This window comes from Oncorhynchus masou, chromosome 24 (assembly GCF_036934945.1).
Source record: "Oncorhynchus masou masou isolate Uvic2021 chromosome 24, UVic_Omas_1.1, whole genome shotgun sequence".
Classification (NCBI taxonomy): domain Eukaryota; kingdom Metazoa; phylum Chordata; class Actinopteri; order Salmoniformes; family Salmonidae; genus Oncorhynchus; species Oncorhynchus masou.
In genome coordinates this window covers 103,178,018-103,200,392 of record NC_088235.1, presented here as the reverse complement: position 1 = coordinate 103,200,392, position 22,375 = coordinate 103,178,018, and the positions used below count along the sequence as shown (strand labels likewise).

The window sequence follows — 22,375 nt, the reverse complement described above, 5'->3', positions numbered from 1 at the left end:
ACACTGGATCAACAGTACAGATCCTCCCCAACTTCTAATTTGAAAAACTGATAGCCAGTTAAGATGTTGGTTTGTTATTTTTCTTGGCTATTATGGGATACCCCTCAATCTAATAGTTACGTTCTTCAGCAAATATGAGGGAAAAGGGGAAATCTAGGATCCCTTAATGATAATGTAGGAGAGCTGATTCATCAACCACACACACTCACACACGCACGCACTTACACACACGTGCATGCACACACACGCACTTACACATACACACACTGCATAAAGGATATCCCACAGACTTCAGTTCAACATCGAGTTTTGATTTCCGTTGGTTGAATTGTCAATTAATGCGAATTCAGCGTGAAATCTACAAAACATTTCACCATGTCATTGGATTTAGGTTAAAACCCCCCGAAATGCACTTATGTTGATGACTTCTTGCAAATCCAATCAGTCTCCCCACATTGATTCAAAATCATTACATAGACTTTTTGGATTTAAATGATGTGGAAACAACATTGTTTCAACCAGTTTTTGCCCAGTGGGATGAGACCCAAATCATACGGTAATATTAGCCACCATGCATATCCGCCGCTCAAATTGAACATTTTTGATTTTATTGTATTCCTCTATTCCGCCCTTGGCCGGCTCTCTGTCTGGCCGGAGTTTAAGTCACCTCTGTTCCACTTGCTACCACATCACATGTGGTGCTTTCACAGTTGAGCTGCGTAAAATCTGAAGAAAATATTTTTATAGAATAAGCTCAAGTCGCTTTGTGATTTTATTATCATTATTTAAATACAGCTGGAGGGATCAGACACGAAGAGAGATCACATGACACGATGCTCTGATGTGAGGTGGTAGCCTGTTTGAAGAGAGATCACATGACGCGATGCTCTGATGTGAGGTGGTAGCCTGTTGGAAGAGAGATCACATGACGCGATGCTCTGATGTGAGGTGGTAGCCTGTTGGAAGAGAGATCACATGACGCGATGCTCTGATGTGAGGTGGTAGCCTGTTTGAAGAAGATCACTGCTGCAGAGTCCAAGAGGAAGCTTAACTAACTAATATCTTTCATATCTCTCACATCATCCAAATCCAAATGTGCTACAATTGCAGTTTATTTCACCGTATTCAATGACTACAATATATCATTGTTTCTTATTCCAGCACACATCAAATCCACTGAGAAAAAAGGAATGCACATCTATTAACTTTTCCTTATCGTTTCCCTAATTTAATCAATCTGATTCCAGAAGTCTGTGTGTGCGTGTGTGTGTGCTTGCGTGTGTGTACTGTATGTGTGTGTATATGCTTCTGTGTGCGTGCATACATGTTTGAGTGTGTACTCCATGTTTGTATGTGAGTCATATATTCATGTCGTGTGCGTATGTGTACGTAGCTCCTGCTCCACAATGCCAACCCTGCAGTAACAACAGAACCACAGAACCAGAGTCAGCTGTTTCCTTTGTTTCCTGACCGGACATTCTTTTCTGTTTCATCTCTGCAGACCCAGGACCAGCCATTGTGACCAGCTCTAACCAGGCCCTATTTTTAGGCCTTCATTAACAAATGGCTCTAATAAAACCAACCCTTTGTTGCTGGGAAACATTAGAATGCTAATCTCCAAATTACCCTGCAATTTCCCAGATATTCCTTGATTGTGTAATGACAGGGTTCGGGTTGGGTTAGCTTGCAGATGTGAGGAGGGAAAACAGGGCCTCTCATCTGTGTTGATATTTCCCGGGACCAACTGACCGGACGGGATAGTTCTTGAAACAGAATCCTCTATAGTACACCTAACTACCCCCTCTCCTCTTTCTTCCATCTTATCTCCTTTCTTCTCCTCCCTCTATGTCCACTTCCTCTGTAGGGTCCTCACCTGGCTCCACTTCCTCTGTAGGGTCCTCACCTGGCTCCACTTCCTCTGTAGGGTCCTCACCTGGCTCCAATTCCTCTGTAGGGTCCTCACCGGGCTCCACTTCCTCTGTAGTGTCCCCGCCTGACTCCACTTCCTCTGTAGGATCCTCAACTGACTCCACTTCCTCTGTAGGGTCCTCAACTGACTCCACTTCCTCTGTAGGGTCCTCAACTAGCTCCACTTCCTCTATAGGGTCCTCAGCTGGCTCCACTTCCATTGTAGGTTCTTCACCTTCCTCCGCTTCCTCTGTAAAGTCCTCACATGGCTCCACTACAGTTGTAGGGTCCTCACCTGGCTCTATTTCCTCTGTAGGGTCCTCAACTAGCCACTTCCTCTGTAGGGTCCTCACCTGGCTCCACTTCCTCTGTAGGGTCTTCACCTGGCTCCACTTCCTCTGTAGGGTCCTCACCTGACTCCACTTCCTCTGTAGGGCCCTCACCTGGCTCCACTTCCTCTGTAGGGTCTTCACCTGGCTCCACTTCCTCTGTAGGGTCTTCACCTGGCTCCACTTCCTCTGTAGGGTCTTCACCTGGCTCCACTTCCTCTGTAGGGTCCTCACCTGGCTCCACTTCCTCTGTAGGGTCTTCACCTGGCTCCACTTCCTCTGTAGGGTCCTCACCTGGCTCCACTTCCTCTGTAGGGTCTTCACCTGGCTCCACTTCCTCTGTAGGGTCCTCACCTGGCTCCACTTCCTCTGTAGGGTCTTCACCTGGCTCCACTTCCTCTGTATGGTCTTCACCTGGCTCCACTTCCTCTGTAGGGTCCTCACCTGGCTCCACTTCCTCTGTAGGGTCCTCACCTGGCTCCACTTCCTCTGTATGGTCTTCACCTGGCTCCACTTCCTCTGTAGGGTCCTCACCTGGCTCCACTTCCTCTGTAGGGTCTTCACCTGGCTCCACTTCCTCTGTAGGGTCCTCACCTGGCTCCACTTCCTCTGTAGGGTCCTCACCTGGCTCCACTTCCTCTGTAGGGTCTTCACCTGGCTCCACTTCCTCTGTAGGGTCCTCACCTGGCTCCACTTCCTCTGTAGGGTCCTCACCTGGCTCCACTTCCTCTGTAGGGTCTTCACCTGGCTCCACTTCCTCTGTAGGGTCCTCACCTGGCTCCACTTCCTCTGTAGGGTCCTCACCTGGCTCCACTTCCTCTGTAGGGTCCTCACCTGGCTCCACTTCCTCTGTAGGGTCTTCACCTGGCTCCACTTCCTCTGTAGGGTCTTCACCTGGCTCCACTTCCTCTGTAGGGTCTTCACCTGGCTCCACTTCCTCTGTAGGGTCTTCACCTGGCTCCACTTCCTCTGTAGGGTCTTCACCTGGCTCCACTTCCTCTGTAGGGTCTTCACCTGGCTCCACTTCCTCTGTAGGGTCCTCACCTGGCTCCACTTCAGTGGCTTCATTGTGTTAGGAGAGCCAGCAGGCCGTCACGCTTTTCTCTCCTATTTCCTTTTTTCCCCTCTCCTTTCTTCTCTCCTCTTTCCCATTTCCACCTCCTGTGTTTTTCTTACTATGATTACATCATAAAAACTAGGCTACGTTATAGCTCATGAGACTGTTTGTAGTTTAGATTGAGGTCTCAGCCACAGCCAGGAAATATAACCCTCCCTAGAGTTCCACAGCCTAGAGTAAATAGAACCCTCCCTAGAGTTACACAGCCTAGAGTAAATAGAACCCTCCCTAGAGTTCCACAGCCTAGAGTAAATAGAACCCTCCCTAGAGTTCCACAGCCTAGAGGAAATAGAACCCTCCCTAGAGTTCCACAGCCTAGAGGAAATAGAACCCTCCCTAACCTAGAGTTCCATAGCCTAGAGGAAATAGAACCCTCCCTAGAGTTCCACAGCCTAGAGGAAATAGAACCCTCCCTAGAGTTACACAGCCTAGAGTAAATAGAACCCTCCCTAGAGTTCCACAACCTAGAGGAAATAGAACCCTCCCTAACCTAGAGTTCCATAGCCTAGAGGAAATAGAACCCTCCCTAGAGTTCCACAGCCTAGAGGAAATAGAACCCTCCCTAGAGTTCCACAGCCTAGAGGAAATAGAACCCTCTCTAGAGTTCCACAGCCACATTCAGCAGTGTCATCATCAACATCACCCACAAGTATGAATCAGTGTGCCAAAACATTCCACCAACACTAATTGTTATGTTATGAAATACACTTGATTATAATACCAGCATGTTGTTTACAGCCATGTTAATGTAAGAGCAGAGCCTCATCAGCCTTCCTGTCTGGCTGCCACAGTGACAGGTGCAGCTGGCCTACACCATTCAGCCTCATTAACCCAGGCTAGATTCCTGACACTACTCTGAGCTGCACCGCGCTCGTTCCTCCCTCCCAACACGCCACGCATTGAACCGCTCATTATCACCCAATGAACATCTCCCAGTCCATTCCACCACAGCTCTCACATGTCCTCTAGTCTACTACTGCCTCACTCTCTGCTACGCCCCTCTCACTGCCGTGGCCTTCTCACTGCCGTGGCCTTCTCACTGCCGTGGCCCTCTTACTGCCACGCCCCTCTTACTGCCACGCCCCTCTTACTGCTACACCCCTCTTACTGCCACAGCCCTATCATTGCCAAGCCCCTCTCACTGCCATGGCCCTCTCACTGCCACGCCCCTCTTACTGCCACGGCTCTCTTACTGCCACGGCTCTCTTACTGCCATGGCCTTCTCACTGCCACGCCCCTCTCACTGCCACGGTCCTCTCACTGCCATGGCCCTCTCACTGCCACGGCCCTCTCACCTCCATGGCCCTCTCACTGCCACGGCCCTCTCACTGCCACGCCCCTCTCACTGCCACGCCCCTCTCACTGCCACGGCCCTCTCACTGCCATGGCCCTCTCACTGCCACGGCCCTCTCACTGCCATTTCCCTCTCACTGCCATTGCCCTCTCACTGCCATGGCCCTCTCACTGCCATGGCCCTCTCACTGCCCCGGCCCTCTTACTGCCATGGCCCTCTCACTGCCATGGCCCTCTCACTGCCATTGCCCTCTCACTGCCACGGCCCTCTCACTGCCATGGCCCTCTCACTGCCACTGCCCTCTCACTGCCATGGCCCTCTCACTGCCACGGCCCTCTTACTGCCACGGCTCTCTCACTGCCACGCCCCTCTCACTGCCACGCCCCTCTCACTGCCATAACACTTTGGGTCAGTTTGAAAGGTTCCAGTGAGCAGGGGTGGGGATGGCTCCAGTAAGGCTACTTACAGTAGAGCCTAAGTCTGTGACAGAGAAGGCCCATGTCTGTCTGTCTGTCTGTCTATGTCTCTCTGTCTGTCAGCACTCTGTCCATTCGTAATGTTAAACAAGCACAGCAACCTGCAGAGAGGCTGTGGGAGCCTGCCCCATTAAACACACTCACTCAGGCATTGCTGTGCATGGGAACTAGCTACTTCACAGAGAGACACAGAGAGAAGGAGAAAACGAGAGAGAGAGAAGAACTTGGACAGAGAGAATCAGAGAGATACAGGTTGTGAATTTGTTGACAGGGTCTCACCAGTCGGTCAGAGGGAGACTCATTATAATAGTTTCTACCCCTACACAGCTCCAGCCTCCAACTGTGTCGCGTGCAGAGATATTAGATTGGACAGATGTGAATAGTTCCTTCTGCCTGTCTCATCTCTGGTAATGGAACATAGGCTGCATCACAAATAGCACCCTATTCCCTATACACAGTAGCGCACTACTTTTGAAAAGGGCTCTGGTCAAAAGTAGTGCACTGTGTAGGGAAAATAGTGCCATTTAGGATGCAGACAGAGAGGAGAGCTGCTGTGGTCAGGTATTAATAACTCCATGATGTTACCTGTCTGATACTACTACCCTCAGGTCTTCAGTAATAACATCATCGTCATTATTATTATTATTATTACTCATAGATGAACTGTCATTACTCATTTGATATTTTCTTCTTAAATGTAAAACCCCACTTTTCTCCCTGCCAATGTGTATGTCTTGATGGTGGCACAATCCAGTAAGAGTGATGTCTCCTCTGTCTCCTGTCTACAGGGTCTGATTTCCCCCACGACCCCAGTGTTGTGGCCCCCTCCACTTGGAACAGCTCAGGTGAGAGATAACATGTCTAACAGACAGTAAACACAATGATGTACACACAAACACAATGATGTACTCACAAACACACAATGGTGTACACACAAACACAATGATGTACACACAAACACAATGATGTACACACAAACACAATGATGTACACAAACACAATGATGTACACACAAACACAATGGTGTACACACAAACACAATGGTGTACACACAAACACAATGATGTACACAAACACAATGATGTACACACAAACACAATGATGTACACACAAACACACAGGTGTACTCACAAACCCAATGATGTACACACAAACACACAGGTGTACACACAAACACAATGATGTACACACAAACACAAAGATGTACACACAAACACACAGGTGTACACACAAACACAATGATGTACACACAAACACAATGATGTACACACAAACACAATGGTGTACACACAAACACAATGATGTACACACAAACACAATGATGTACACACAAACACAATGATGTACACACAAACACAATGATGTACACACAAACACACAGGTGTACACACAAACACAATGATGTACACACAAACACAATGATGTACACACAAAACACAATGGTGTACACACAAACACAATGATGTACACACAAACACAATGATGTACACACAAACACAATGATGTACACACAAACACACAGGTGTACACACAAACACAATGATGTACACACAAACACAATGGTGTACACACTAACACAATGATGTACGATAAGACCAACCAATGGGTGGATTTGTTACTGTGATGACGATAAGACCAACCAATAGGTGGGTTTGTTACTGTGATGACGATAAGACCAACCAATGGGTGGATTTGTTACTGTGATGACGATAAGACCAACCAATAGGTGGATTTGTTACTGTGATGACGATAAGACCAACCAATGGGTGGATTTGATACTGTGATGACGATAAGACCAACCAATAGGTGGATTTGTTACTGTGATGACGATAAGACCAACCAATGGGTGGACTTGTTACGGCGATAGCTGTGATGCTGATTATTTGGCCAGTTATGTCAATGTTGTACTCCATGCACTCTGGCCCAGGACCAACAACACTGGATTCCTGTGTTGTTTGTTTATGTATATCAGCTGTTCCACTCCACTATTCCTTCAACACAGAGGCTAAGATTGTATTCATGCCACGGCAGTCCTGTACTGTTTGTATATCAGCATCCCTCCACTCCACTATTTTTAGCCTACAACACAGTGGCTAGCTAGCTGATGGAAGGATGCTGATTGGCCAGTGTTGTGTCTCGAGGCAGGGTTGGTTTTGATTCGTCGAGCACACAGCATTCAGGTCCTATGAAAGCAGCCGGGTCTCTCTGCATGCTCCGCTGGAACAATGTCATCATTGTGAAATAGATTCATATTGTGGTTGTCTGACGTTCGTTTACAGCTACATAAGCCTGAGTTTACTTCCTGGGGTTTTCCAATAGACTGAGTGTACCAAACAACATTATGAACACCTGCTCTTTCCATGACATAGACTGACCAGGTGAGTCCAGGTGAAAGCTATGATCCCTTATTGATGTCATCTGTTAAATCCAATCAAATCACTGTAGATGAAGGGGAGGAGACAGATTAAAGAAGGATTTTTAAGCCTTGAGATAATTGAGACATGGATTGTGTATTTGTGTCATTCAGAGGTTGAACTGGCAAGACAAAAGATTGAAGTGCCTTTGAACGGGACATGGTAGTAGGTATCAGGTGCACCGTTTTGTGTCAAGAACTGCAACGCTGCTGGGTTTTTCACGCGCAACAGTTTCCCGTGTGTGTCAAGAATGGTTCACCACTCAAAAGACAACTTAACACAACTGTGGGAAACACTTTGGAGTCAACATGGACCAGCATCCCTATGGAATGCTTTCGACACCTTGTAGAGTCAACATGGACCAGCATCCCTATGGAATGCTTTCAACACCTTGTAGAGTCAACATGGACCAGCATCCCTATGGAATGCTTTTTCATGGACACCTTTTGTAGAGTCAACATGGACCAGCATCCCTATGGAATGCTTTCGACACCTTGTAGAGTCAACATGGACCAGCATCCCTATGGAATGCTTTCGACACCTTGTAGAGTCAACATGGACCAGCATCCCTATGGAATGCTTTCGACACCTTGTAGAGTCAACATGGACCAGCATCCCTATGGAATGCTTTCGACACCTTGTAGAGTCAACATGGACCAGCATCCCTATGGAATGCTTTCGACACCTTGTAGAGTCAACATGGACCAGCATCCCTATGGAATGCTTTCAACACCTTGTAGAGTCAACATGGACCAGCATCCCTATGGAATGCTTTCGACACCTTGTAGAGTCAACATGGACCAGCATCCCTATGGAATGCTTTGTAGAGTCAACATGGACCAGCATCCCTATGGAATGCTTTCGACACCTTGTAGAGTCAACATGGACCAGCATCCCTATGGAATGCTTTTGACACCTTGTAGAGTCAACATGGACCAGCATCCCTATGGAATGCTTTCGACACCTTGTAGAGTCAGCACTATGGAATGGACCAGCATCCCTATGGAATGCTTTCGACACCTTGTAGAGTCAACATGGACCAGCATCCCTATGGAATGCTTTCAACACCTTGTAGAGTCAACATGGACCAGCATCCCTATGGAATGCTTTCGACACCTTGTAGAGTCAACATGGACCAGCATCCCTATGGAATGCTTTCGACACCTTGTAGAGTCAACATGGACCAGCATCCCTATGGAATGCTTTCAACACCTTGTAGAGTCAACATGGACCAGCATCCCTATGGAATGCTTTCGACACCTTGTAGAGTCAACATGGACCAGCATCCCTATGGAATGCTTTCAACACCTTGTAGAGTCAACATGGACCAGCATCCCTATGGAATGCTTTCGACACCTTGTGGAGTCCATGCCCCGACAAGGCTGTTCTGAGGGCAACTAAATATTAGGAAGGTGTTCTTAATGTTTTGTGCACTCAGTGTATATATTTATGTATGTCACTGGGTTTTCCACACCTTGTAGTGAAGCGGAGTTGGCAGGTGATAGACTGTACAGTACAGTATGACACTGGTGTGGTGATATGATGTAAATATATCACTAGCCACTTTAAACAATGCTACCTTATATAATGTTACTTACCCTACATTATTCATCTCATATGCATACGTATTTACTGTACTCTATATCATCGACTGCATCCTTATGTAATACATACATAAATATATCACTAGCCACTTTAACTATGCCACTTTGTTTACATACTCATCTCATATGTATATACTGTACTCGATACCATCTACTGTATCTTGCCTATGCTGCTCTGTACCATCACTCATTCATATATCCTTATGTACATATTCTTTATCCCCTTACACTGTATAAGACAGTAGATTAGGAATTGTTAGTTAGATTACTTGTTGGTTATTACTGCATTGTCGGAACTAGAAGCACAAGCATTTCGCTACACTCGCATTAACATCTGCTAACCATGTGTATGTGACAAATAAAATTTGATTTGATATAAAATATATATATATATATATAAAATAATTTATTACTTTCAAATACCATCCATGCAATACAAAATCATACTTTTCATTCAAACGTAAATAATGGTATCTTTTAATTTCATAAACAAACAATGAAAACCCCAAAAAATAAAACTCAGGGGAGCAGTGGTGAGGAAGACAGATATTATAACAGCTCTGTATCACCCACACGGTTACATTTAAGCAATAAGGGGGTGTGGTATAGGGCCAATATACCACGGCTAAGGGCTGTTTTCCCACGACGCAACGCTGAGTGCCTGGATACAGCCATTAGCCATGGTATATTGGCCATATACCACGAACCCCTGAGGTGCCTTATTGCTATTATAAACTGGTTACCAACACAATTAGAGCAGTAAAAATACATGTTTTGTCATATCTGTGGTATACAGTCTGATATACCATGGCTGTCAGCCAATCAGCATTCAGGGCTCGAACCACCCAGTTTATAACATGGAACATTATAGTGAGAGTACAAAGAGATTGTAAACTTAGTGTGCTTCTAATGTGTTTTGCTGATCTTGATTGTAAAAGTTTCAATCATAGCTTTCACACACACACACACACACACTCTCTCTCTCTCTCTCTCTCTCTCTCTCTCTCTCTCTCTCTCTCTCTCTCTCTCTCTCTCTCTCTCTCTCTCTCTCTCTCTCTCTCTCTCTTAGCAGCTCTTTTGCTTATAATATGGATTCAGAGCTTCACCTTTGCCAGAGCTGGCTACAGTGGAGTGCAGGGCCAGGCAGCTCGGCATCACTCCCATGTTATGTTAGCTGTGCTCCAGGTCAGGTTTCTAGTCTGTCTACTGCTGTGTGGGCCAGGCCAGCAGAATTTCTATGGCAGTATTAGACTGTATTAACCAATGACTCACTAACAGTAGCACACACAGAGGTAGGATGCTTCTGAAGCAGGGTGTGTGTGTGTGTGTGTGTGTGTGTGTGTGTGTGTGTGTGTGTGTGTGTGTTAGAACTAGCAGTGGGTCTGGGGCTGATTAGGTGTTTTATTCCTGTCGAGAGAAGCACCTCGGAATAAATCTTCTGCACCCTTTCATTTCCAGCTCGGTAACGGGTCCAAACAACGCCACAGTAATAAAGAGAGTGGTGATGATGGGAACAATTTAGCAATCTGGTGATATTAAAGAAACGTCATGAGCCAGGCTGGGTTTTGGTTTCAGAGGGATTGGGTTGCCAATCACTACAACACTCCACACAAGACAATTAGGGGAAGAATGGGCTTGTTGTACAAACATTGGCAGGACATCACTTTCCTCCTCTCTCCTCTTTTCCAGCTCTATTATCTATAATTAAGGCAGTCAGGGGAGTGTGCAGACAGGCCCTTCCAAAAGTAATTTTCCCCTCAGCCTCCTCAGCCAATCAGAGTGTGGTATACTGGGATGTGACATTTTGTGACTCTGTCATGGTCCCAAACATTTTACCTCATGGGAAGGAGTGAGTTTACAGACAGACAGACAGACAGACAGACAGTGACACAGACAGACAGACAGACAGACAGACAGTGACACAGACAGACAGACAGACAGACAGGTTTACACACACACACACACACACACACACACACACACACACACACACACACACACACACACACACACACACACACACACACACACACACACACACACACACACACACACACACACACACACACACACACACACAAACTGTCATCTCAGGATTGTGTGTTTAGACAGCTCTCTATATGTTGCCTGACTGTGAGAGATCTTGACCTCTGAAGAGGAGAGTGGTGGAGTGCTCATCCTATCAGACGTGTTCAGATATGAGTCACACATCACTGGCAGACGAGGTACCACTACACATAGCATAGCCCTGGTACATAGACACCGGACTAGCCACGGTTAGCCTAGCATCGCAGCCATGTAGTTATGTCTGGTCACAGTCGTAGGGAAACTTAAATGCTAGAGCTATAGTGTCATGTTATATTTATTTAGTCCGCTATGAGAGTTATGATTTGTTATACTGTGTTGGGATCAAATGAATGCAGACTCTTTCTCTGCTGTACAGGTCAGGTCAGACAAACCGTCTGTTTGTGCAGTCAGTGACTTGTGTTTTTGTGATTTTCAACAGACTTCTCTCAGAATGCTACAGTAAATGGCTGGAGGCAGCCATATGTATGGAGGCAGCCATACGGAGCACTGCAACTCTCAGAGGCAGTTAAAAACATGCATGGAGAAACAATCCAAACCCCTCTATCATAAACAGTTTGAAGTATTTGTTCACTGTTTTGTAAATAGATTATTTTGAGCTATAAAGCACATGTTGTCGTCATATTCTCCATCTCTCTCTCTCTCTCTCTCTCTCTCTCTCTCGCTCTCTCTCTCTCTCACTCACTCACTCACTCACTCTCTCCCACTCTCTCCCACTCTCTCCCTCTCGCTCTCACCCTCTCTCTCTCTCGCTCTCTCTCTCTCCGTCTCTCTCTCTGTCTCTCTCTCTCTCTCAATTCAATTCAAGGGGCATGGGAAACATATGTTAACATTGCCAAAGCAAGTGAGGTCTCTCTCTCTCTCCCTCTCTCTCTCTCTCTCTCTCAGCCTGTCTGTCTCTCTCTCTCGTCTCTCTCTTGTCTCTCTCTGTCTCTCTCTCTCCCCGTCTCCCTCTCTCCCTCTCTCTTTAATTTAACCCTTATTTTACCAGGTAAGTTGACTGAGAACACATTGTCATTTACAGCAACGACCTGGGGAATAGTGACAGGGGAAAGGAGGGATGATGAATGTGCCAATTGGAAGCTGGGGGTGATGAGTTGGCCATGATGGTATGAGAGCCAGATTGGGAATTTATCCAGGACACCGGGGTTAACACCCCTACTCTTACGATAAGTGCCATGGGATCTTTAGTAATCACAGTGAGTCAGGACACCCGTTTAAAGTCCCACCCGAAAGACGGCACCCATCACAGGGCAATGTTGTAACGGCGTTCGTCTGTTGAAGGAGAAACGGACCGAAATGCAGCGTGGTGGTTACTCATGTTCTTTAATGAAAAATGACTCGACATGAAATAACTTGAAAATACAAAACAACAACCGGAACGTGAAAACCTATACAGCCTATCTGGTGACTACAAACACAGAGACAGGAACAATCACCCACGAAACACTCAAAGAATATGGCTACCTAAATATGGTTCCCAATCAGAGACAACGATAATCACCTGACTCTGATTGAGAACAGCCTCAGGCAGCCATAGACTATGCTAGACACCCCACAAAACCCCAAGACAAAAACACACCACAATAACCCATGTCACACCCTGGCCTGACCAAATAAATGAAGACAAACATAATATACTTTGACCAGGGCATGATGGGACAAATGTCCCCAATCATTTTTTAGACCAAAGGAAATGTGCCTCCAACTGGCCCTCCACTGACATTTGTTGTTTCTTTTATGCCTTTTTGAAACAGTTTTATGGGAATTGAAAAATATAAACTACATGACCAAAAGTATGTGGATACCTGCTCATCGAACATCTCATTCCAAAATCATGGCCATTAATATGGAGTTGGTCCCCCCCTTGCTGCTATAACAGCCTCCACTTTGCTGGGAAGGCTTCCCACTATATGTTGGAACATTGCTGGGAAAACTTTCTTCCATTCACCCACTAGAGCATTAGTGAGGTCGGGCACTGATGTTGGGCGATGAGGCCTGGTTCACAGTCGGCATGCCAATTCATCCCAAAGGTTTTCGATGGGGTTGAGGTCAGGGCTCTGTGAAGGCCAGTCAAGTTCTTCCACACTGATCTCGTCAAACCTTTTCTACATAGTCCTCACTTTGTGCGGACAGTGAGGCTATATGTCAGTGACCGTATGGCAGACAGTCAAGCTATATCTCAGTGACCATATGGCAGACAGTGAAGCTATATCTCAGTGACCGTATGGCAGACAGTGAAGCTATATCTCAGTGACCGTATGGCAGACAGTGAAGCTATATCTCAGTGACCGTATGGCAGACAGTGAAGCTATATCTCAGTGACCGTATGGCAGACAGTGAAGCTATATCTCAGTGACCGTATGGCAGACAGTGAAGCTATATCTCAGTGACCGTATGGCAGACAGTGAAGCTATATCTCAGTGACCGTATGGCAGACAGTGAAGCTATATCTCAGTGACCATATGGCACACATTGAGGCTAAATAGGGCAACTGAGGCTGTGTCCTGATTCTCCAAACTTCTCTCAAAGTGTGCACTTGCACACTCCCCATCAGTGGTGTAAGCTTTAGCTGGAGGGAGTTTCCACAATTGTTAAATCCAAGATGGGGAGTGTGTAAGTGTACACTTTGAGAGAAGGATGGATAATGGAGATGTAGACTTTCTCTCGTTTCATCAACCAGCTCATATGATCACACCACTTTCTGTCCTCGGCTGATAAGAGGTCTGTAGACACACTCTGGTCCATTCCACATGTGTGTGTTTCAGTCTGGCAGCTGAGGACCATGTGGCCAGCGGCCCCTATTGGCCTCTTCAGGCCCCTTGTTAAGTCAGAGGTGATTCATAGCTCCCATCCCCTCTACCCAACGCAGGTTAGAAAGTTAATAAGCAAGGTTTTATGTCTCTCTGACATATGTCCTTACAACACTCCTGATTATTACTGTCATTACAACCCTCCTGATTATTACTGTCAGTACAACCCTCCTGATTATTACTGTCAGTACAACCCTCCTGATTATTACTGTCATTACAACCCTCCTGATTATTACTGTCAGTACAACCCTCCTGATTATTACTGTCATTACAACCCTCCTGATTATTACTGTCAGTACAACCCTCCTGATTATTACTGTCATTACAACCCTCCTGATTATTACTGTCAGTACAACCCTCCTGATTATTACTGTCATTACAACCCTCCTGATTATTACTGTCAGTACAACCCTCCTGATTATTACTGTCATTACAACCCTCCTGATTATTACTGTCATTACAACCCTCCTGATTATTACTGTCATTACAACCCTCCTGATTATTACTGTCATTACAACCCTCCTGATTATTACTGTCAGTACAACCCTCCTGATTATTACTGTCATTACAACCCTCCTGATTATTACTGTCATTACAACCCTCCTGATTATTACTGTCAGTACAACACTCCTGATTATTACTGTCAGTACAACCCTCCTGATTATTACTGTCAGTACAACCCTTCTGATTATTACTGTCATTACAACCCTCCTGATTATTACTGTCAGTACAACCCTCCTGATTATTACTGTCAGTACAACCCTCCTGATTATTACTGTCAGTACAACCCTCCTGATTATTACTGTCAGTACAACCCTCCTGATTATTACTGTCAGTACAACCCTCCTGATTATTACTGTCAGTACAACCCTCCTGATTATTACTGTCATTACAACCCTCCTGATTATTACTGTCATTACAACCCTCCTGATTATTACTGTCAGTACAACCCTCCTGATTATTACTGTCATTACAGCCCTCCTGATTATTACTGTCAGTACAACCCTTCTGATTATTACTGTCAGTACAACCCTCCTGATTATTACTGTCAGTACAACCCTTCTGATTATTACTGTCAGTACAACCCTCCTGATTATTACTGTCAGTACAACCCTCCTGTTTATAAACACTACTATCAGTCAGCACGGCCTCCTGTTTATAAACACTATGATCAGTCAGCATGACCCTGCTGTTTATAAACACTACTATCAGTCAGCATGGCCCTCCTGTTTATAAACACTACTATCAGTCAGCATGGCCCTCCTGGTTATAAACACTACTATCAGTCAGCATGGCCCTCCTGTTTATAAACACTACTATCAGTCAGCATGGCCTTCCTGTTTATAAACACTACTATCAGTCAGCATGGCCTTCCTGTTTATAAACACTACTATCAGTCAGCATGGCCCTCCTGTTTATAAACACTACTATCAGTCAGCATGGCCTTCCTGTTTATAAACACTACTATCAGTCAGCATGGCCCTCCTGGTTATAAACACTACTATCAGTCAGCATGGCCCTCCTGTTTATAAACACTACTATCAGTCAGCATGGCCTTCCTGTTTATAAACACTACTATCAGTCAGCATGGCCCTCCTGGTTATAAACACTACTATCAGTCAGCATGGCCCTCCTGGTTATAAACACTACTATCAGTCAGCATGGCCCTCCTGGTTATAAACACTACTATCAGTCAGCATGGCCCTGCTGTTTATAAACACTACTATCAGTCAGCATGGCCCTGCTGTTTATAAACACTACTATCAGTCAGCATGGCCTTCCTGTTTATAAACACTACTATCAGTCAGCATGGCCCTCCTGTTTATAAACACTACTATCAGTCAGCATGGCCCTCCTGTTTATAAACACTACTATCAGTCAGCATGGCCTTCCTGGTTATAAACACTACTATCAGTCAGCATGGCCCTCCTGTTTATAAACACTACTATCAGTCAGCATGGCCCTCCTGTTTATAAACACTACTATCAGTCAGCATGGCCCTCCTGGTTATAAACACTACTATCAGTCAGCATGGCCCTCCTGTTTATAAACACTACTATCAGTCAGCATGGCCCTCCTGGTTATAAACACTACTATCAGTCAGCATGGCCCTCCTGTTTATAAACACTCCTATCAGTCAGCATGGCCCTCCTGTTTATAAACACTACTATCAGTCAGCATGGCCCTCCTGGTTATAAACACTACTATCAGTCAGCATGGCCCTCCTGGTTATAAACACTACTATCAGTCAGCATGGCCCTCCTGTTTATAAACACTACTATCAGTCAGCATGGCCCTCCTGTTTATAAACACTACTATAAACACTACTATCAGCATGGCCCTGTTTATAAACACTGTTTATAAACACTACTATCAGTCAGCATGGCCCTCCTGTTTATAAACACTCCTATCAGTCAGCATGGCCCTCCTGTTTATAAACACTACTATCAGTCAGCACTGCCTCCTGTTTATAAACACTACTATCAGTCAGCATGGCCCTCCTGTTTATAAACACTCCTATCAGTCAGCATGGCCCTCCTGTTTATAAACACTACTATCAGTCAGCATGGCCCTCAGCTGTTTATAAACACTACTATCAGTCAGCATGGCCCTCCTGTTTATAAACACTACTATCAGTCAGCATGGCCCTCCTGTTTATAAACACTACTATCAGTCAGCATGGCCCTCCTGTTTATAAACACTACTATCAGTCAGCATGGCCCTCCTGTTTATAAACACTACTATCAGTCAGCATGGCCCTCCTGTTTATAAACACTACTATCAGTCAGCATGGCCCTCCTGTTTATAAACACTACTATCAGTCAGCATGGCCCTCCTGTTTATAAACACTACTATCAGTCAGCATGGCCCTCCTGGTTATAAACACTACTATCAGTCAGCATGGCCCTCCTGTTTATGTTTATCAGTCAGCATGGCCCTCCTGTTTATAAACACTACTATCAGTCAGCATGGCCCTCCTGTTTATAAACACTACTATCAGTCAGCATGGCCCTCCTGTTTATAAACACTACTATCAGTCAGCATGGCCCTCCTGTTTATAAACACTACTATCAGTCAGCATGGCCCTCCTGTTTATAAACACTACTATCAGTCAGCATGGCCTGTTTATAAACCTGGTTATAAACACTACTATCAGTCAGCATGGCCCTCCTGTTTATAAACACTACTATCAGTCAGCATGGCCCTCCTGTTTATAAACACTACTATCAGTCAGCATGGCCCTCCTGTTTATAAACACTACTATCAGTCAGCATGGCCCTCCTGTTTATAAACACTACTATCAGTCAGCATGGCCCTCCTGTTTATAAACACTACTATCAGTCAGCATGGCCCTCCTGTTTATAAACACTACTATCAGTCAGCATGGCCCTCCTGTTATATAAACACTGTTTATAAACACTACTATCAGTCAGCATGGCCCTCCTGTTTATAAACACTACTATCAGTCAGCATGGCCCTCCTGTTTATAAACACTACTATCAGTCAGCATGGCCCTCCTGTTTATAAACACTACTATCAGTCAGCATGGCCCTCCTGTTTATAAACACTACTATCAGTCAGCATGGCCCTCCTGTTTATAAACACTACTATCAGTCAGCATGGCCCTCCTGTTTATAAACACTACTATCAGTCAGCATGGCCCTCCTGTTTATAAACACTACTATCAGTCAGCATGGCCCTCCTGTTTATAAACACTACTATCAGTCAGCATGGCCCTCCTGTTTATAAACACTACTATCAGTCAGCATGGCCCTCCTGTTTATAAACACTACTATCAGTCAGCATGGCCCTCCTGTTTATAAACACTACTATCAGTCAGCATGGCCCTCCTGTTTATAAACACTACTATCAGTCAGCATGGCCCTCCTGTTTATAAACACTACTATCAGTCAGCATGGCCCTCCTGTTTATAAACACTACTATCAGTCAGCATGGCCCTCCTGTTTATAAACACTACTATCAGTCAGCATGGCCCTCCTGTTTATAAACACTACTATCAGTCAGCATGGCCCTCCTGTTTATAAACACTACTATCAGTCAGCATGGCCCTCCTGTTTATAAACACTACTATCAGTCAGCATGGCCCTCCTGTTTATAAACACTACTATCAGTCAGCATGGCCCTCCTGTTTATAAACACTACTATCAGTCAGCATGGCCCTCCTGTTTATAAACACTACTATCAGTCAGCATGGCCCTCCTGTTTATAAACACTACTATCAGTCAGCATGGCCCTCCTGTTTATAAACACTACTATCAGTCAGCATGGCCCTCCTGTTTATAAACACTACTATCAGTCAGCATGGCCCTCCTGTTTATAAACACTACTATCAGTCAGCATGGCCCTCCTGTTTATAAACACTACTATCAGTCAGCATGGCCCTCCTGGTTATAAACACTACTATCAGTCAGCATGGCCCTCCTGTTTATAAACACTACTATCAGTCAGCATGGCCCTCCTGTTTTTATAAACACTGTTTATAAACACTACTATCAGTCAGCATGGCCCTCCTGTTTATAAACACTACTATCAGTCAGCATGGCCCTCCTGTTTATAAACACTACTATCAGTCAGCATGGCCCTCCTGTTTATAAACACTACTATCAGTCAGCATGGCCCTCCTGTTTATAAACACTCCTATCAGTCAGCATGGCCCTCCTGTTTATAAACACTACTATCAGTCAGCATGGCCCTCCTGTTTATAAACACTACTATCAGTCAGCATGGCCCTCCTGTTTATAAACACTACTATCAGTCAGCATGGCCTTCCTGTTTATAAACACTCCTGTTTATAAACACTACTATCAGTCAGCATGGCCCTCCTGTTTATAAACACTACTATCAGTCAGCATGGCCCTCCTGGTTATAAACACTACTACTCAGTCAGCATGGCCCTCCTGTTTATAAACACTACTATCAGTCAGCATGGCCCTCCTGTTTATAAACACTACTATCAGTCAGCATGGCCCTCCTGTTTATAAACACTACTATCAGTCAGCATGGCCCTCCTGTTTATAAACACTCCTATCAGTCAGCATGGCCCTCCTGTTTATAAACACTACTATCAGTCAGCATGGCCCTCCTGTTTATAAACACTACTATCAGTCAGCATGGCCCTCCTGGTTATAAACACTACTATCAGTCAGCATGGCCCTCCTGTTTATAAACACTACTATCAGTCAGCATGGCCCTCCTGTTTATAAACACTACTATCAGTCAGCATGGCCCTCCTGTTTATAAACACTACTATCAGTCAGCATGGTTTATAAACCCAGTCAGCATCCTCTGTTTATTATAAACACTACTATCAGTCAGCATGGCCCTGCTGTTTATAAACACTCCTATCAGTCAGCATGGCCCTCCTGTTTAGAAATGATAAAAATGATACAAATATTGTGATATGATATTTTGGCCATATCACTCAGCCCTAGAAGAATCTGACCCTGACACACACTCACACATACACAACCTTACATACAGTTGAAGTCAGAAGTTTACATACACTTAGGTTGGAGTCATTAAAACTCGTTTTTCAACCACTCCACAAATTTCTTGTTAACAAACTATAGTTTTGGCAAGTTGGTTAGGACATCTACCTTGTGTATGATACAAGTCATTTTCCAACAATTGTTTACACACAGATTATTTCACTGTATCACAATTCCAGTGGGTCAGAAGTTTACATACACTAAGTTGAGTGTGCCTTGAAACAGCTTGGAAAATTCCAGAAAATGATGTCATGGCTTTAGAAGCTTCTGATAGGATAATTGTCACGGCTGTTGAAGGAGGAGGACCAAGATGCAGCGTTGTGAGCGTACATATTCTTTATTTATATGACGCCGACAAAAACAATAAACACTACAAAACAAACCGTGAAGCTAAAGGCTATGTGCCCCAAACAAAGTCAACTTCCCACAAAGAAAGGAGGGAAAAAGGGCTACCTAAGTATGGTTCCCAATCAGAGACAACGATAGACAGCTGTCCCTGATTGAGAACCATACCCGGCCAAAATATAGAAATACAAGATCATAGATAACAAAACATAGAATGCCCACCCCAAATCACACCCTGACCAAACCAAATAGAGACACAAAAAGGCTCTCTACGGTCAGGGCGTGACAATAATTGACATACTTTGAGTCAATTGGAGGTGTACCTGTGGATGTATTTCAAGGCCTACCTTCAAACTCAGTGCTTCTTTGCTTGACATCAAGGAAAAATCTAAAGAAATCAACCAAGACCTCAGAAAAAAACATTGTAGACCTCCACAAGTCTGGTTCATCCTTGGGAGCATTTTCCAAATGCCTGAAGGTACTACATTCATCTGTACAAACAATATTACATAAGTATAAACACCATGGGACCACACAGCCATCTTACCGCTCAGGAAGGAGACGCGTTCTGTCTCCTAGAGATGAACATACTTTGGTACGAAAAGTGCAAATCAATCCCAGAACAACAGCAAAGGACCTTGTGAAGATGCTGGAGGAAACAGGTACAAAAGTATCTATATCCACAGAAAAACGAGTCCTATGTCGACATTACCTGAAAGGCCGCTCAACAAGGAAGAAGCCTTTGCTCCAAAACCGCCATAAAAAAGCCAGACTACGGTTTGCAACTGCACATGGGGACAAAGATCGTACTTTTTGAAGAAATATCCCCTGGTCTGATGAAAAAAAAATAGAACTGTTTGGCCATAATGACCATCGTTATGTTTGGAGGAAAAAGTGGGAGGCTTACAAGCCGAAGAACACCATCCCAACCGTGAATCACGGGGGTGGCAGCATCATGTTGTGTGGGTGCTTTGCTGCAGGATGGACTGGTGCACTTCACAAAATAGATAGCATCACGAGGCAGGAAAATTATGTGGATATATTGAAGCAACATCTCAAGACATCAGTCAGGAAGTTAAAGCTTGGTCGCAAATGGGTCTTCCAAATGGACAATGACCCCAAACATACTTCCAAAGTTGTGGCAAAATGGCTTAAGGACAACAAAGTCAAGCTATTGGAGTGGCCATCACAAAGCCCTGACCTCAATCCAATAGAACATTTGTGAGCAGAACTGAAAGATTGTGTGCGAGCAAGGAGGCCTACAAACCTGACTCAGTTACAGCAGCTCTGTCAGGAGGAATGGGCCAAAATTCACCCAACTTGTTGTGGGAAGCTTGTGGAAGGCTACCCAAAAAAATTGATCCAAGTTAAACAATTTAAAGGCAATGCTACTGTTACAGTGACTCCTAACGGAGGGAGGTGCAGGAATCAGGAGCAGGAGAGCAAGGAAATCCCAGTGGCAAAAGTTTAATGAGCAGTCCCAACACAACTACATCATGGGACTAAAACACGCCCAAAACGAGATTGCCACACACACAGGGAATAAAGCGTAACACACACAGAGGAGAAACCTCTACTGCTAAACTTAATACCAAAACGGCACAACTACCGAGAGAAAAGAAACACCGTGGTGCAGACATGCACCCCTAAATAATGTCACCACAGAAAACAATCCCGCACAAAGACCGCTGAGCACCGCCCGATCAGGGAGAGAAGCCACCTTGGAACTCGTGACACCCAGCATCTCTCCTCCGGACCGTACCCCTCCCAATCCATGAGGTACTGCAGACCCCTCACCCGACGCCTGGAATCCAGTATGGATCGTACTGTGTACGCCGGGGACCCCTCGATGTCTGTACCTCATCTCCTTGGAGCGGACCAGCTACCGCCGGCCTGAGGAGAGACATATGAAACGAGGGTTTAATAAGGTAATTTGAGGGGAGCTGTAACCTATGACACACCTCGTTTATTCTCCCCAGGACGTTAAATGGCCCCACAAACCACGGACCCAGCTTCCTTCAGGGCAGGCGGAGGGGCAGGTTTCGGGTCGAGAGCCAGACTCGGTACCCCGGTGCAAACACCGGGGCCTCACTGCGGTGGCGGTCAGCGCTCGTTTTCTGCCACCCTTCGGGCCGTTTCAGGTGCCCGTGGACAGCCTCCCAGGTCTCCTTCAAGTGGTTCACCCACTCCTCCATCCCAGGAGCCTCGGTCTGGCCCAGATGCCACGGTACCAGGACCGGCTGATACCCCAACACGCCCTGAAAGGGCGAAAGTTTAGTTGAGGAGTGACGGAGTGAGTTCTGGGCTATCTCTGCCCATGGCACGTACCTCACCCACTCCCCTGGCCGGTCCTGGCAATACGACGGCAGAAACCTACCCACATCCTGGTTTACTCTCTCCACCTGCCCATTACTCTCTGGGTGAAAACCAGAGGTCAGGCTGACCGAGACCCCCAGACGCTCCATGAACACCCTCCAAAC

The 22,375-nt window shown here is 45.5% G+C and overlaps 1 protein-coding gene across 1 annotated transcript in view; it reads left to right on the top strand.

Annotated features, from left to right (window-relative positions):
* Positions 1-22,375, top strand: part of ror1 (receptor tyrosine kinase-like orphan receptor 1) — a 324,788-nt gene that overhangs the window by 162,368 nt on the left and 140,045 nt on the right. The window contains exon 2 of the mRNA XM_064932991.1: positions 5,913-5,969. Coding sequence (XP_064789063.1) covers positions 5,913-5,969 — 57 coding nt within the window. The remainder of the gene's footprint in view (positions 1-5,912; positions 5,970-22,375) is intronic.